Source organism: Chenopodium album, chromosome 6 (assembly GCF_948465745.1).
Source record: "Chenopodium album chromosome 6, dcCheAlbu1.1, whole genome shotgun sequence".
Taxonomy (NCBI): Eukaryota; Viridiplantae; Streptophyta; class Magnoliopsida; order Caryophyllales; family Amaranthaceae; genus Chenopodium; species Chenopodium album.
Genome location: NC_137839.1, coordinates 14,222,552 through 14,239,921, shown reverse-complemented (window position 1 = coordinate 14,239,921; position 17,370 = coordinate 14,222,552). Strand labels below are relative to the sequence as shown.

The following is a 17,370-nucleotide window of genomic DNA, read 5'->3' as shown; positions in this document are numbered from 1 at the left end:
AACTGGAGATGGGCAGCATTACTATCTATCAGGAAAGTTGAAGACATTTCAATTGGGTAGTTCTTCAGCAGATCAGCAACTATTTTAATCAACCTAAAAAGGCTCCTTATATGGGGTACTAAAGGGAGCCAAAGGGCTTGAGTGATTAATAAATGCCAGATTATAAAAAATTTGATATTTTTCTACATTAATTCAAATACTGCTGAATCCTGCAGCTCCAGAGATTGCCCTTATATTATTTTTCTTTTACTGGACATATAAGAGATAAAATTTGAATTTTTTATATATTAAACCCCCCAAACGGCTTTTCTATTGTTTCAGTGCCTAAGGCACGCCTTAGTGAATCAATCAAAGCCTAAATCCCATAAGTGGGGTCGGCTACATGAACAAAAAGTGATTATTTCGTAGAGTCATCCACAAAAATCTTCCTCCTCCATCCCTTACGATCAAATACCTCATTCTTATGCAAATCCATATGCTTCATATCCTTCCTAACTCATTCCAACCAAGTCATTTCGGTCTCCCTCTCCCTCGTCTAACCCCTCCATGGTCCCACTTTTCCATTCTTCGTACCAGTGCACCCTCAAGTCTCAGTCTTACATGCCCAAACCAACACAGACAGTTTTCCTTTAGTTAGTCTGCAATGCCTACGACACCCACTTTTTTTGCTAATAACCTCATTTCTGATTCTATCTCTTATATTGTACCCGCACATCCATCTTAACATGCGCATTTCCGTAACCTCCATAGGCAAATATAATAAACAATAAAAAATGTTTCTCAGAAAGCTGTTGTGTAAGCTGCGACTTGGTGCGCCTCATCGAAATAGCTTAGCCTAAACCAGGGGGGAATAAAAAAGCATGACCCATGCCTCGCGCCTTAGAGCTAGAGTACTGTTAAGTTTCACTATCCTTTGTCTTTTGGATACATTCCACGCCAAGGGACATAGAACCAAAGAATAGAGAGTTGGAATGGAGATATTAAGAGAATTGAAGGTAAGCCAAGTTTGACCTCGATGGCAAAGATATAATTAGGGCATGACATAAATAGGGATTCTGGATTGACATGAATGCCTATGGAGATGACATCTTTGTTCATGTTAACGGAGGGGACACTGAGCAGATTTTTTATTATTTAAAAAAAAAAAAAAAAAAAAAAAAAAAAAAAAAAAAAAACAGCTTACAATTAAGTTGGTTAGCATACTGTTGGTTGCACCTACACAACAGCTTCAATTATTATGGATACAGAAGGCTGCTTACAATTAAGTTTCCAAAATTTTATCTTAAACTCTGTTTAGCTGTTCTTATTATGGATGCAAAGCTACAATTAGACTAAAGTGGTACGATTCTAAATTCTCATTGACATTATTATTTTGACGTCTCAAATTATACACATCAAATGAACATTAAAAAATAACCACAAAACATATAACTGTATCCTAGCCTGAGTAAGGATAAATATGCACATGTTTTGGCTTATAAGTTAGTAGTAAGATAGTCATGATGGATAAAGAAAATGGAATCTACCTCTGGGGACTCCAAATTGGAATTTACTTTTGATAATAGTTCTCTTGGTGTTTGTTCCTTCAACATACTAGCCAGCTTAGGGGTTAGCAGAGCCTGAAGGGCAACAACTGTAGCTTCATTATATGGCACTGGAACCACATCTGTACATAGACCACTTAGCCTCGATAGGGCCTCAGATGCTCGAGCAGCATGCAAGTTTTTAGCAACTTGAACACTGGCACCAACGCCATGTGTCTCTATCACATCAGATTCTTCTGCTGTAGAATCATACTGAAGCAACAAAGGCAACAGGTACCTGAAAACCACCACATGTAACTAATTAGTCATCATAGGAAGCTACAAACCTATTAACAACAAAGGTTACAAACAATAGATCTGGATTTCTGGTTTTTATCACGAATCATCCAATCAAAATCGGCACTAATCCAAATTTAGAACCTGATTTCTATTCCATAAGAACTTAACGCCCACTTTAAATAAAATGTCATTCCAACACAACCTATATTACCAGAGTCCGTATGCTGCCCTAATACAACCAACCAATCACACACTTACCTTCCCTCCCACCACATTCATCTCCCCATATCTTATGTCTCACCTCTTCTCTTAGGGGCAAATATCACTACTCTTAACTAATAAAAGAATATATGCACTTCAACCACATACCATAGCACCCCTGCCTTTATCAGTGCATCTTGCAGTTCAGATGAAACAGAAAGATGAGCAATTGTCTGAAGAGCAGCATCAACCGCTCCAGGAGTCAGCTCAAGTTCAGTGCAATGTACAATATCCTCAATTAGACCAGATAATTGAAGCATCTCAACCCTAGCAATCTCAAATTGGCTCAAAACAGCAAATGTTTGCATCACATTTGTGACAATTATTGCAGAGGGTTCACTCGCTGCAGTAGTTGGCTGTACAACACACATACAACGAGAAAGAAGAGTTGCAAGAAGCTGTATCCCACCATCCCTCACAAGCTCTTCTCCATTCAAAGAAGAAGATGCACATCTACACAAAAGAAAGCAAAAAATTATTACAAACAGGAAATACAACAGCTGCAATACCTGTAAATTATAAAATTGAAACATTATTAGAGTAGCTGTATACGTGAGGAAAGTAAGCTCAGAGGCTGCAACGAGAAGTGATGCTCTATCAGAAGACAAAAAATTATTATCATCCTTGTCCACAGTGATTGCACTGAGCAACATTGGATATCCAGCATACTTAAATGGTTCTAAAACATTTCCATAACGTCTGTATAAGATACACTGTCCCTTCAATAAAAGCAGCACCCTCCATAGCTGTGGACCTTGCAAACCTTGCATAGAAGCCTACAAAGAGTCACATAAGGTAAACTGATCAAAAGACTGCACAAGCCTTTCATATCACACTTTGTCAAGAAAGCCTTTACAAAAAAATTTTACAAAAAAAAATAATAATAATAATAATAACATTTAAAAAAAAAGAGAGAGAGAGAGAGAGAGAGACAAAAAAAAAGATATAGACAGACACTTCACAAGCAAAGAAGCAGTTCTATGTTTGAGAACAAAAGAAAAAAAAATATATATATTTTTAAAAGGGGCTTAATATCAAGCCAGGCCTGCAATTAGATTCTTGAATAATCAGATTATGTCCAACCCCATTAAGTATCATGACTAGCATATAATTTTAATATACAACTACAATTTAAGAAAGTTAAACTATATAAGGGCGCCCATATTCAGCTCAATGCATACTGAAAAAGCATAAATCGCATGGCAAATTTAGAATGGTCATTTTTACTAGTTAATAGAACATTTAGTTTCAAAATCAGTTTAATAACTGACATGCAAGACCTTCTACCAATTATCCTAGTAGATTGTTTATTGAAATGTGGTCATTAATACTCATAGGTTTCTGCAATCTGCTCATACAACAGCAGACAGAGCTAAAAGAAAAAAGAAAACAGAAGTAGAGCTCACTTTTCAGCAAAACATTGAGTTTGACAGAGAAGTAAATGTATTGACACAAAAGAAATTGTTGAAAATTGCCTTTAAAGGTACTCAAAAACCATGTAGAAGTCAGCTTATAGTCAGTAGCCAAAATTAAATTGTACTCCCTCTGTTCCTCTATGTTCTACTTGGTTACTGTAGGTATGCTGGTATGTAATTTTAGGAAGTTTGAAAAAGGTGTGAATGTAAGAGAAAGTTAAAAATAAATAAATAAATAAATAAATAAAAAATAAAAAGGTGGATGGGTGTAAGAAAAAATTGAATTGAGGGAGTGTGTGGGAGTTGTGGGATAAGAGGGATAAGATGGTTACGGGGTATGCCTATAAGAGAATAAGGCAAAGCAAATAAAACAAAAAAGAACGAGTAGACATGGTGGAGGGAGTAATGAAATGACCTTCACAAACCATGGTCTGAGCTAGGGGTGAGCAAAATTCAGGTACCCTCCTGGAACCGGAAACTGCTCGGAACCGTGTTCTGGAACCTGGTAATAAAATTGGGAACCTGTTGCAACAGGTTTCGGTTCCGGGTAATAAAAGTTTGGACACGGAACCTATAGATACCCTGTTCTAACAAGTTCCCTATAGGGTACACGAAATCGGAACCTATCATTTAAGCCCATATATAAAAGCCCAATATCAAACTTATACAATTGAGTAAGCCCAAAAAAAAAAAAAAAAAAATGGCCCTAAGCTCATACATCATTTCTCATATCCTACACCAGTCGTCACCTACCTCTCTCTCCTCTTATTCATTTTTCATCTTACTCTTAAAGGTTTAATTAATGGTATTAATATAAGTATTTGTAATTTTGTATTAAATATACTAGACAATGTTGGTTTGCTATACTTGTATTAAAATTGTAAGCTTTTATTGTGAACATCCATTTTTTTTTAATCAAGTAACTATTAAGCTTACTTTGAAAGACAGGATACCCTGTTTGGGAACCGGAACTGCAACAAGTTCCGGGTCCTGAGATTTTTACACCCTGCTACGCTCACCCCTAGTCTGAGCACGGATTGGAGACAAGAAGAATTACAAGCAGCAGTCATTTGAGGTCAAAAAGATATGTTAAGGAAAACACAATTGGATAATCAATTTAGCATTCCCTTCTTAGATAATGATAGCTATAAATACAATACTTTACATTATTTCAATCTACAATAATATTTCACTCTCCAAATGAACCAAAACACTGGCAAAAAGATCCCTATAGTCACAAACCCAAGGAAACAATAATACAAGCGTCATATTTAAACGGTCAAATCTTGAAGTTGGAGGCCCGTAAGATTCATCCAACAACCACAACATTTTCACAATTCCCTTGAATAGATGGCCATATTTGATTTTCACCTTTCCATTTTTATCTTCATATCTCTCTTACTTATCCTTCTCTCAACCATAAGGTTGTAGGATCCAACCCCTTTAAAAGGCTCTTAACGGGTGGGAACTCCTTCGTGCACCCCCCCCCCCCCTCTCCCAGGCTCGCACTTTCTTAGGGACTGAACTGCTAATCCAGGCAGAGTTAGACGGAACAGAGTTCCAGCCCATAGGGTCTTCTCCTTACCCCCACTTCCTCCCCCACCCCCCCCCCCCCCCCCGACAAAATAAAAAAATTAACTGTTTTTTTTACTAATTCCGCTATTTATTTAAATAGATGAACAGTCAGCAGAAAATACACAAAAGTGGACAAGGTATAAATTTTTTATCCTCCTTTTATCACCAGCTTATTCTTTACAATAAAATACTGACAATATCCTACACTCATCTATATTTTACGCATAATAATTGTGCCGAACCCCTGTTGTGAGAAACATTATGGGGGAAACAGAAGCAATGCAAATGTAGGAAGGAAAAAAAACTCCAAAAGAAGTAATGTAAATGTAGGAGGAAAAATACACCTATTGTGAGACGTGGGACAGAGAAAGTAATCAGTAATATACACGTAAAATCTTGAAATGCATTATGCAGATCATACATGTAAGTTAACAAAGACAAGTAGATAAAAGAAAATTAAATCAAGAGCTACCTGCAGGCGCTCATAAGCTTTCTGGACTGCAAGAAATATTTCCCGTCCTTCAGGATTTTTGTCAGGATGATATTTGATTGCCAACTTCCTATACTGTCGTTTCAATTTTTCTTCATCAATATTCTCAATTTTCTTGGACAAGCTCCCATTTTCCTCAGAAATTTCAGAAAGGTAACTTTTTGTGGAATCTTCAGCTGACAAGTCCTCAAAACTTATCTCCAATATCTTGCAAGCTTCTTCCTCAGAAAGATCCATGGGCTTTCGTGTCAGCTCTTCACGCCACATTGCCAATAATGACTGTAGAAACTCAACATGCTCAACGATAGGCCAATTTGGAAATCGTATCTCGTCACACAAATTCCTGAGATAATAACGATGGCACCACATTTCATCCCTTAGTTCAGGATAAGTAACTGGTGGCATAGGAGCATAATCATAAAGTGCATGGCAATGTTGGGACAACTTCTGAGGAAAGTCACCAAGATGCTGCAAAACCTGTTAGAAAACTCCAAAGCTTTAGGTATATAAAATGAAAATACTACACCTCCCAGACATTCGTGATAATGACCGGGTAACATAGTGGTAATATGCAGATAACCTAAAGCATAATGACATATGATAATATCAGATCAACTTCAGGAGAATTTATCAGATTTTCAATGTATAAGTAGTTTAAAAATGCAGTTAAAAAGAAAACGAGCTAAAGCATAATGAAATATGATAATATCCGATCAACTTCCGGAAAATATATCAGATTTATCAATGTATAAGTAGTATAAAAAATGCAGCTAAAAAAATACGAGCTCAAGTAATAACCTGTCGAATGAGATTCTCAGCCCTCATTTTGTGGGTCCATATAATCTCAGGAGTATCAGAATCAGAGACCATAGCTGCAGCGAATGCAGCTGGTCCAGAGCGCTCTAATACATATAGCAAGGATTCTGGGAGGAGGCCACCCAAAACACTACGTTTAGCCAATGGCAATGAAGAAGATACAGCTGCTTCTTCCCCACCATGAAATGCTTGATGCACATGGGTCATGTGGAAAAGTTGTGAAATGGAATGAAGATTAGACCCAGGGTAGGCAAGGGCAAAATAAAATGTCCCAGTGCTATAAAGCCGTATCATTGCCTTAGGATTTCTTGTAACAACAGCCTTTAGCAATGCAGCAGCAGCCTCCACAATACTTGGTTCTCCAGAGAGCATAGCCTGTTTAACCATGAACAGGTAAACATATTTACTGAGGATTCAGTCAGTGAAGTTTAAATTTTGAAGGATTTACCTATAATAATATTATATTGAAATAACTGTAAAACAGTAAATTATTCACAATAAAGCATCATTAAGCAGTACCAAACAAGAAAACACTGAAACATATTATTTATACCAAAATCCTTGACAGGAGAGGAACTTAGCCACACCATACAGAAGGTGGAGAAGACACTATGCAATAGTTATTATAAAACAGATCACAAATTAACTCTCATAGACATCGCAACGGCAAAGCTCTTACATTTAAAGCACTTTTGGGTGACTTAGATGCACTTTCAACACATGGGCTATTATAAATGAAGGGCTTTGCTCTTACCGATATGAAACCGCAACGATATGTGATTTCCAAGAGATGTACTTTTCATTACTATTAAACATACATGTAGTTAGCTATGATTGTCATTTCCTTATTCAAGACCAATTGCGACAACAACAACGTATTCAAATTATTGAAGTATCACTTTCAAATGAGCAAGGGTATCTTACATAACAAACTCTTCCCTCTACTTTCTGAGAGTTGGAACCGATTAAACAGAAATCTAAACATTTTCCTCAATTTAAACTTATTTTGTTACCAAGTGAACGGTAGAGGTTCTTGTAATTACATATCTAACTGCCAGCATATCAAAGTTTTATCATTTTATGCAGTTAAAACTCTAACAAGTACTAGGTATGTGCTTCCCAGTTCCTTCATATACAAATAACCATCACATCTCCATGTCCAGAAAATAGTCACTCGTCTAAAACGTTACCTTCAACATCCTACGATTGCACTGACAAAATATTATCTCTTAAATTAATAGAAAAGAACAATGTCAAGTAAAGGGTGCTGCATCAGGAATAGTTGCTGCTTCACACTCGTTATGTCCTGGTATGCATCTGTATCAGTGTAAACCTCTAAAATGTTGCACAATTAATGAAGATGGATAGCCAGTGAGGTTAATGTTAGTATTTTAGTAATTCATTATTCATTTTTTTAATTCATAAGAGATAGATTGTTTGCAACATCAAGAAAAGTCGAAGCAGAATACCATTTTACTGTCATCTATAATGGAGGGACTTGAATGATTTTGTTGTGTGCCTTCTGTTATTAACAAGGAAAGATTTCATCATCACTCACTCCTAGATCATGTTAAAAATTTGACCAGGAGGTGCATAATGCCACAGCTGGAAGCTTATCAAAAAACTATACCCTTCAATCTGACATTAAAGCTTCAATAGGATGAAGGACATCATTTAGTGTTTGGTCAAAACAAGCCAAAGTCTTAATTTTGAGGACAAAATTATTTCAGCTTTAATTGTCTAACTGAAAATTTTCTCACACTTGTTTCTCCTGCCTCTTCTTCATTTTCTTTCTCTTTCTTGCCTCCTAGCTCTCACTCTGTTCATATATGAACTACATGACTCCAGGTGCAATCTTAAAGCAGAGATATCTTCATACATAAGTATTAAAGCTTATCTTGCACAGTAAAAGTTAAATCCCTTATGAGAAATCAATTAAGTCAGTATGTTCTGTAATTCGATTTTTATCAGTGGTTGAATTCTATTAAATCACTCAGATTAATTCAAACAGCTGTAGCTGACCCATGCTGATCTACACCCAAGTAACAGAAGCCTAATAAATATTATAATAGAGGGAAATCCAGAGCTATTCATTAAAGAATATCACCAAAAATAATTCAGAATGTGTAGTTGTACTGAGATTCTACATCTATAGCATCTCATACCAATCTTCCTGATAAATGCCATTCCATGCAATGTTGATAACATAACTATGTGTTAAGCACATTCAGAGAGGAAAACAGGTACACAACACGCAGGACAATTGCATATGTAGCCTGACAAACATGTATCATACAGATACCAGAATTGACAGGGGAACCAAACAAGGATATGATTAGAAAAGTAAGCAAAATAATACCTGAGAAATATGCGGAAGACAACGTGGGCTTGATAAGATACGCTTCACCCTAGGTGTTGGGGTGACTATCTCACCAGCATCATCTAGATCAGACCGAGCGGCAACCATGCTATGCAAAATGGACAATGCAGCCTCCCCAACCTTTTTAAGCATATAGCAAATGGAATAAGATATTGGCACTAGAAAGTTGAATACAAAGGCAAACACTTCATGTCCTCTTATAGAGAAGTTCAGATCTAAAATAAGTTCCAAATAATTTCAAACAGAGGCTAACATTTTCAACTCACAATTTCATCAAGTTAATTTAAAGGCTGATAAATTCATATAAGTTTAGGGCTAATAAGTTCTTATAAGTTAAGGGCTAATAGGTTCCTATAAACTAAGGGATAATGAGTTTTTATAAACTAAGGGCTAATAAGTTGCTACAATTGAAGGATCAAAAAGTTCAAAATAAGGTTGAAAAAGTTCAGACAAAGGTATTGTTAAAAAGAACATAAACTTATTTTCCTTAGAGTAATCCTTGAAAAATTATTTTACAGGCACATTGAAAAAGTTCAGATCAGGGTATTGGATAAGAATGAGAACATAAGATCAATACCATTACACTATTTCTTGGAAAATTATTTCACCGGCATCCTGGCTTTTATATTCCCCAATTAAAAAAAGAAATATATATATATATATACATACATACATACATACATATATATATATATATATAAGGGAAGGCTCTCGTGAGAATTTTTCTTATATGAGAATTTTTCTTATGTGAGAACACTCTTTATGTTCTAAATTTTTACTCGTATGTTCTAAATTTTAAATATGATGTTCTAAACTTTTCCTTAGGTGTTCTAAATTAAATCAAATGTTCTAATTTAGTATTCACATGTTCTAAACCATAAATTAGTTAAGTTTGATGTCATAAATTTTAAATAACTTGTTCCAAAATTTTAATTTATATGTTCTAAATTTTAAAACGTGTGTTCTAAGATTTTTAATTATATGTTCTATTTTTTTACACGTATGTTCTAAATTTTTTACTCACACTTTCTATATTCTATATCAGTTTGTTCTAAATTTTTATTCACATGTTCATAATCTTAAATCAGATGTTCTAAATTTACTCATATGTTTAAAATTTCATAAAGCAAATTTTATAAATTTTTAATCACTTGTTCTAATTCTTAAATCAGAAGTTCTAAACATATTACTCACACAAATGTTCTAAATTATTACTCATATGTTCAGAATTTTAGTTTGAGTCACATGTTCTAAATTTTAACTCGCATGTTCTAAATTTTTACTCACATGTTCTAAATTTTTACTCATATGTTCTAAATTTTAAATCAGTTCTCATATAAGTATGAATTCTCACATATGAACCTATTCTCACCGGATCCCTCCCCTATATATATATATATATATATATACATAATAAGTGAGGATTGCATGGTATTCATAAATATGGTCATATGATAGCAAAATTTTAACACCCTTTTCCCCTACGCCTCTTTAAATTGTCACCAGCACAATCTTCTTGTGATTTCAACTTTAGGAGGTATCCATAGCTAAGAGAGTGGAGAGAACTTATCAACCTTTTGACCATTCTTGAATCCTTTTGCCAGATTACCAATCATCAGGATAATAGATGACTCTTCAGATCTAATTACATGCAAGATTTTAAACCTCTTTATTTACCTTTAAGGGGCTGCATGGAATGGGTGTAATGAGAAAAGAAAGAAATACATGAGTAATAATTCTGAATTTTTTAAAAGTTTGGATCTAGGGTAATTAATTAGTGGGGTAACCTATTCCTTTAAAAAGGGGGTTAAAAATTACCCACCTCCCCCCTAGCGTAATAATTCCCCTGTAAAAAAACACTCTCCACTGCTATACTGTATCTTCCTTCTCCCCTGCTATATACTCACCTCCATATCCCTCCACGGGCTCCACCCAATTGAAGCTGTTGGCTGCCATAATAGCCGCCCGACGGAAGCTGCTAGCTGCCACCATAGCTCATCAATTCCAGAGAATTACGAACAAGTGTCTTGAATCGAAGCCATTGGTTGAAGAGATAGTTGAACAAAAGGTAAGGACTTTTGATCCTTCAGGTGAGACGATGCTCGTGGTGGTCTCAAATTTAGCAACGACATGGTGGTTGCCGCCGATTGCCATGAAGCGGTGGTTTTTTACCTCAAGATTGTTGCTAAACCTTACAAAATGAATTACTACTCTCTAAATTAATACTCTGGTAGAATCTACCCCATTAGATACTACCCCCTTCATAATTTCTGGAATTCCAGGCATGCCCTAAGAAGGCTAACGTTCCCCAAGCAGGTGAAAACAGTATTGTGCAATACTTGTTTGAAAAATCAATGAAAACATGTATGAGTAAAGTGTTTTTTAGGGAAGAGGCACTGCTCGTTCAGGAGTAGCTATAATGCACTTCTGGCATAACTATAGCTGCCTAGCTGCGTACATGGGTTGTTATTCAGATGTAATACATAATTAAAGGCTTTTTTTTCCTTTATATTCCTTGCTTTCGATTGGTTTTTAACCTCTGATACGAGCATAAATCTATGAATGTAGAAGTTAAGAGAAGACAAGGCCTACCAAACAGATAAAAGTAGATCTTCCAATCCATCTAAACTCAGAAATAATCTGAGAATCTGGATCCAAGACAGAAAAGACTAGCTGTTTGAACCATAAGTGAGCAAAAACTAAAATGGAGCACCAATGGAGGGGAAAGGAATATATAAGACAGCCAAAAAAAATTACAAAAGAATCAATGGAAAGGTTTACAACACATTAACACTCGGAATACACCTACCTGTGTAGGAGTGAGAACTGGCACTCGAACAGCCAGCGCCCACCGAAGCTCACGAATATCACGCAATTTTTTCCAATCTGTCATTCCTGATGCCTGACATTTTGTTGTCCAGTCGATTGCATTCTTTGACCACAACCTTCTAATAGCATCCTTCTCCATTGGCCCAACTTGAACACCATCCTTGTCAATGAGCGTCCATTCTTTCATAGGCTCCATAAAAGCAGTTGCAGCAATAAGGTTAGATTGCAGTGGAATGGTAGTTCTTTCAGAAGTTTCATGAACCACTGTCAGTAAATCTACAGCTAATACACATCCTCCAACCAAGACACAGGCTTCAATATTTGACAAAGCTTTCATCAACACCTGAACAAAGTAGAAATAAAAATGTTACACCTTTGCCACCCCTCTTCAAAAAAAATATTATAATAATAAAGAAAAAAAAAATTAACGGAATCAAAAGATATATATAGTGATAAAAAAGTATCAGCACAATCAAACATGTAAATCACTAAAAAGATTCTAACATTCTACATTGGCAAGAGAGAAATAAAATATAAATAAAATAATAACTGAGCTCTTGACCTTATAATTCTAGAGTGTAATAAAGGGGTGCATTTTTACACCAAGATTGTGGCTTTAAAATAAATATTTCTTGGGTTTGTTTCTTTCCAAGCAACACAACATTATAGGAAGTAAGAAATCTGCTTTCACTTGATTGGATATGCAAGAAGGTACACCAAACAATAGATATGTTATAGAAGTCTTCCAAGCATAATCAAAGAAGGATTTCAAAGATAGCAACTAGGTAAAAACTAGGCATGACATATAGCACAACCAAATACCAAACAAACTCCAACAACATACTCCACATAGATGGATTTTATTTTTATTTATATATTTTTATTTTTTACACTCACAAACTTTTTAGGGGTTCTTCATTTTAATACTTATGCAGTTACTTATCAAGTCAAACGTTAATTTTGCCTCACAAGACAAAAGCTTAAGATAAGTAATAATCCTATCCCTCGAAACACTAAATAAATTAGTGGATGAAGGTCATAACCAAAACAACAAAACCAAAGCTTCAATCCCAAAAAGATGGGATCAGCTACATTACATGATTCATTGATTCAATATCATCCATAAAAATTCTCATACTCTATTCGCTTCTACCTAGTGTAGCATGCCCTAGCAAACTCCCTTTCTTCACATCATTATAAGCTCCCTCTATTCAAGTCATCTTTGGCTTCACAAGAGCTAATATTATTTTAAATCTCCATCATCAAAACCAACCACCATCCACCGTATAAAGCCTTGATCACATAACTGCATCATGAGTTCATCACCAACTTGTTTACAGGGTTTTGAACTGTGACAGTAATATTAACCCACAACATCCACAAACCATACACATTGCCCACAAAAGTAGTTCTCTTACAGTTGCATCTAACGTTTAAAACATGACCAAACGTAGCTGATTTTAAGCTGCTGTATCCTAACTTCAGCAACTCACACATCCATCCCAGCATCTAAAACAATTCATCTTCATAATACGATCCCTCTAAAATTCTCAATCATAAGATATCATCTGTCAGACTGTCGTCCCACTTAATTCTCTTTGAAACCTTAAACGCACAATACAGTTCCACAATGCTGTCCATTAAAGCATTCTTCTATGAGTTACACATTAGTAAATATCTTTACTTCTTTGTAAATTCCATACGAGGAACTCCTTACCATCTAATGTCACAACATCCTTGCTCCTCCCCCACCCAATAATAAAATTGCACAACATCCTAAGCCCTTGGTTCTAATTTTTCTTCCAACTTAAGTACTTAATATTAATCCAATCATGTTCCAACATTCAAAATTGTAGTAAAGAAGAAAGGACTTAAAGGAATCGTCCATAACGTGGTATACCCTACTTCGTCATAGCTCACCAAAGCACATCTCTCGATACCTTGCTTCTGCGTTCTTTTGATCAATGAAGACCATGAGCAAGTCCTTTTAATTGTCTCAGAAGATGAATGGCTTCTATATTAGATTGTCTCAAAATAAACCAAAATTGATGCTCTAAAATAATACATTTCCTCTGTCTATGCTCAATCACATGCTCTTCACAATTTCAAGGTTTGACTCACAAGCTTTATCCTTGAATAGTCTTGTGCATATCCTTCGTTTTCATAAAGTTATAAACAAATAACAAAGTAATTTTTCCTCTTATATTTTGGTTGTCTCCAATTCTATTTAATACCTCCACTAACCGTTCAATACCAACCTATTTTAAGTGTCTTTGAGCCTCAATTATAATACTATCTAGCCTAATTGCTATCCTCATTTTCATCAACTCAATGATTCTTCTACCTTTATTTTCTAAATCCTTCAGCTCCCTCCATCCATCCTAAAAGTTGGTATCTTGAAGAAGAATTTGTTACTTGTTCACCATATAGAGGTCCTTGGCCACATTACTTGTCACATCCTATGCTCCTAGCTATCCAATAAATATCTAATTCACCATCCTCAAAGTCTAGTTTGTCATATAAATCCTAACATATTTTCACTTAGCCTCTAAAACAAATTCTCTCACTATCTTTCTGACACCTTAAAATTTCAAAATAGTTATTTCAGCTCTACATTTTCCAACAGCTAATAAAGCAATTACATTCTCTATTCTACTGAATTGTTGCTTTTACATCTTTATTCCACCATTTTGTGTCCTAGTGCACTGGTGGTTTACAGTTCTATTGTCCAAGAAGCTCCATTGCTACTCTACAAATACAATCATGTATCAGAGTAGTTGCACTTTACCCTAGTACTTCCTTTGTTACCAAAAAGAAAATGCAATCATTTGTTACTTTCTAAAAATTAGTAAGAAATATGAAGTTAAAGTTTATATATTAGTCCAAAACTATGTTTTAATTTGCACAATTAAGCAGCTCTATCTACCATTCTTTCCAAAACAAAGTTGATTTAAGTTGCATTTGTTCCACTTCAACATGCCACCAAATGGATAGGACAAAAGATTTCAAAGACATAAGATGCATGCTCATCACATTATTTTTTAGATGTTTTGCAAGAAAAGACCATACACAAAGACTAATACTTTGTTTATCTTTGGACTGTCAGATGACCAACATAACAATCGATAACTAACAGTTGAAAACCAATGAAATATTAATGGACTAATATGTTGCCTTAATATGAAAAGCACACGTAGCTCATTAGACAAGGGGAGTATAAGCAAGACAGTTATCATTTTATCAACAAGCAACACATAGGGAATTAGAAAATGCATAAAACAGTGCAGAAGGTAAACAGGACATCTAACAGAGGGTAAGGCATTAGATCATCCTCTGAATCTGTAAAAAAATAGCATATAGAGATATGAACATTGAAAAACAAGCTACAAACCATACTTTGGGGCAAGATTCCCTTTTCCACAAACAATTACTATATCATAATTGCACCATTTACACATTTTTAACACATGTATATCAAGTAAAAATTTATTGTGATATACCACTACAAAACAGTAACAGTTGAAGTACATGTACCTTCAGTAGAAGAAGCAGACGGTGCCTCAAGGCTCGATCATCAGTCCTATCTAGGAGCACAGTTATATGAGCAGTGCCTTCAAAAGGTCCAACAGTGAGGCAATGCTGTTCATAGACAATCGCCATAGCCCGTGCACACAGCTCTCTTACAGAAGACCCACCTCCACCACCAAAACCATCCAGTCTTCCCATATCACACCAATCATCAGTTTTGCCAAGTTCATCAGGTATAACCCCATCCACAGTGAGCCCTACATCAGCATCGCATAAGAACCTATGGTATAGAGCTCTAAAGAAAGCAACAGGGTCACGGAGTGGAAAATCTTGTGCTCTGCCACTATTGCCAATCTCAAGAAGCAAACGAAGATAGTATTGACCCACACAAACTTCTTTAGACAAGCTAGGATACCTAACAGAAAACTCAGAGTAGTTCCATGATATTTGAGGCACATCATTTGACCCAGCCATATTCTCAGTGGTTGAAACTCCAGGAACTATATCTTCTGTACGCTCTTTCTCCACATCCAGATTATGAACCTCTGCCTGCAATGATTCCCTAAGCTCTTGCCGAGTACGTTCATTCCAGATAAGATCTGCACGATTATGATCAAGGCTGAATGCTCGCCAAAACTCAGGCCAGTTAAGCAACAATCTCCCAGATCCAACTGGTGCGCTCTCTACAACAACCTGAGCAGGAGCAGGAACCCCTGAGTCCTGCAGCCCATCCACATTCACATCGGAATCAGCTGAATTTGAAGCAACAGTATCAAAATGACCATTATTGGCTGATTGACCATCAAATGGAACATCAGAACCTATATGATCATGTTCTGGAGCAGAAGGGGGCATATCAGCACTTAGGTTTTCTCTTGGCTGAACAGGTGTAGAATGCGCTCCAGCATGCATCTCCGGTATAGGTCTCTGATCAAGGACCCTATTGGCATCTGTCTGCTTTACAGTATCATCAAAATCATTGGTATCTGCAGATGTCATGAGATGCTCCTCGTTTATGGAGGATTTCACAGTCCGTCGCTTCCTCTGTTGAAGTAGTCGTCTCTGTCTCCGACTGATTGATGTGCTTAATGGATCATTTGAATCTTCAACTTCCTCACAGCGTGTATGCAGATATGCAACAAGCCCTGGCGGCAGGACTCTTGACAATAAATCGAGAGCAGGTTGATAAGAGTCAGCCCAGAGAGCTACAAGCTGTCGACTAATTTCACGCCTTTCACCTACAGGTAGGAAAAAAGCATGCAACAAATGCCTCAACAAAGCACCATCACGCAAAGCAGCATCACGCATGGATTCAGCAGCTATGGCATCTTCCTCAGCTATTGTGCGCATGAGGACAGCAACTGTCTCCCTCACACTTTCGGCAGGATGAGCAAACAAGGCAAAAAGGCGACACCGTAAGCCAGCAACTTGTCGCAATAGTTCAACAAACACAGTATACTGAGTTGTTTCTCCATGAGGCTCACAAATCATAGCTTCCAAAACCTCAACTACTGCCATAGACAGCAACGGTGAAACTGACATGGGTTTCAATCTGTTCACAAGGATGACTACATAACTGTGATGGGCAAACAAAACTGCCTTTGTATGCATGAAAGTTGCATGCCTCTCCCCTTTGGTGTCAGTCAAAGCACTTGTGTCGCCAGGACCACCACCAATCAATAATGCAACAAGGGTAGCAGCTTCAGCAGCTACACCTTCAGAACCATTTCTAAGCAGACCCATTATTCTTCCGACAGCCGCGGGAAAGGAAATGACATGAGAAGCTGCACTTTTTGAAGCCAACAATCTACGTAGGCATGATATAAATCCAGTAATTGTCGCAGCTGCTTTGGGAGAAGGTGGGGGCAAGGGTGGGGACTCTGGAGGAAGATTTGGTGTGGCAGGCAACATTGTTATTAAAGCCATCAATGTCACTTCTGGCACATCAATGTTTGGAGGCACTCCACTGTATGGAATACATGCATTGAATTCCCTAATTCTGCGCCATAGCTTAGCTCTTGAACCGGGGATAGAACCACCTTCAGCAACAGCATCTTTGGCAGCAGCTGCAAGGTGTTTCAAATGCATTGATGCACTTTCAATATCAGCAGCAGGATGTTGCAACTTCAGCAGATGAACTCTCCCACAAGGTGGGTCAATGCGATGACCAGGCATTGTTAATCGTGGTAGAATTGGCACCGCACACTGAACCTGCTCCATTCCAGAAAAAGGCTCTTCTTATCAAAACTATAA

The 17,370-nt window shown here is 36.6% G+C and overlaps 1 protein-coding gene across 2 annotated transcripts in view; it reads right to left on the bottom strand.

Annotated features, from left to right (window-relative positions):
• LOC145635892 (dnaJ homolog subfamily C GRV2-like) overlaps positions 1-17,370 on the bottom strand; it is a 32,106-nt gene that overhangs the window by 9,433 nt on the left and 5,303 nt on the right. For both annotated transcript variants that reach the window (XM_081687264.1, XM_081687265.1), the window contains 8 exons: positions 15,124-17,328; positions 11,570-11,932; positions 8,740-8,880; positions 6,363-6,755; positions 5,547-6,041; positions 2,637-2,860; positions 2,193-2,537; positions 1,527-1,821 (listed from right to left, as the gene is read on the bottom strand). In XM_081687264.1, coding sequence (XP_081543390.1) covers positions 1,527-1,821; positions 2,193-2,537; positions 2,637-2,860; positions 5,547-6,041; positions 6,363-6,755; positions 8,740-8,880; positions 11,570-11,932; positions 15,124-17,328 — 4,461 coding nt within the window. The remainder of the gene's footprint in view (positions 1-1,526; positions 1,822-2,192; positions 2,538-2,636; positions 2,861-5,546; positions 6,042-6,362; positions 6,756-8,739; positions 8,881-11,569; positions 11,933-15,123; positions 17,329-17,370) is intronic.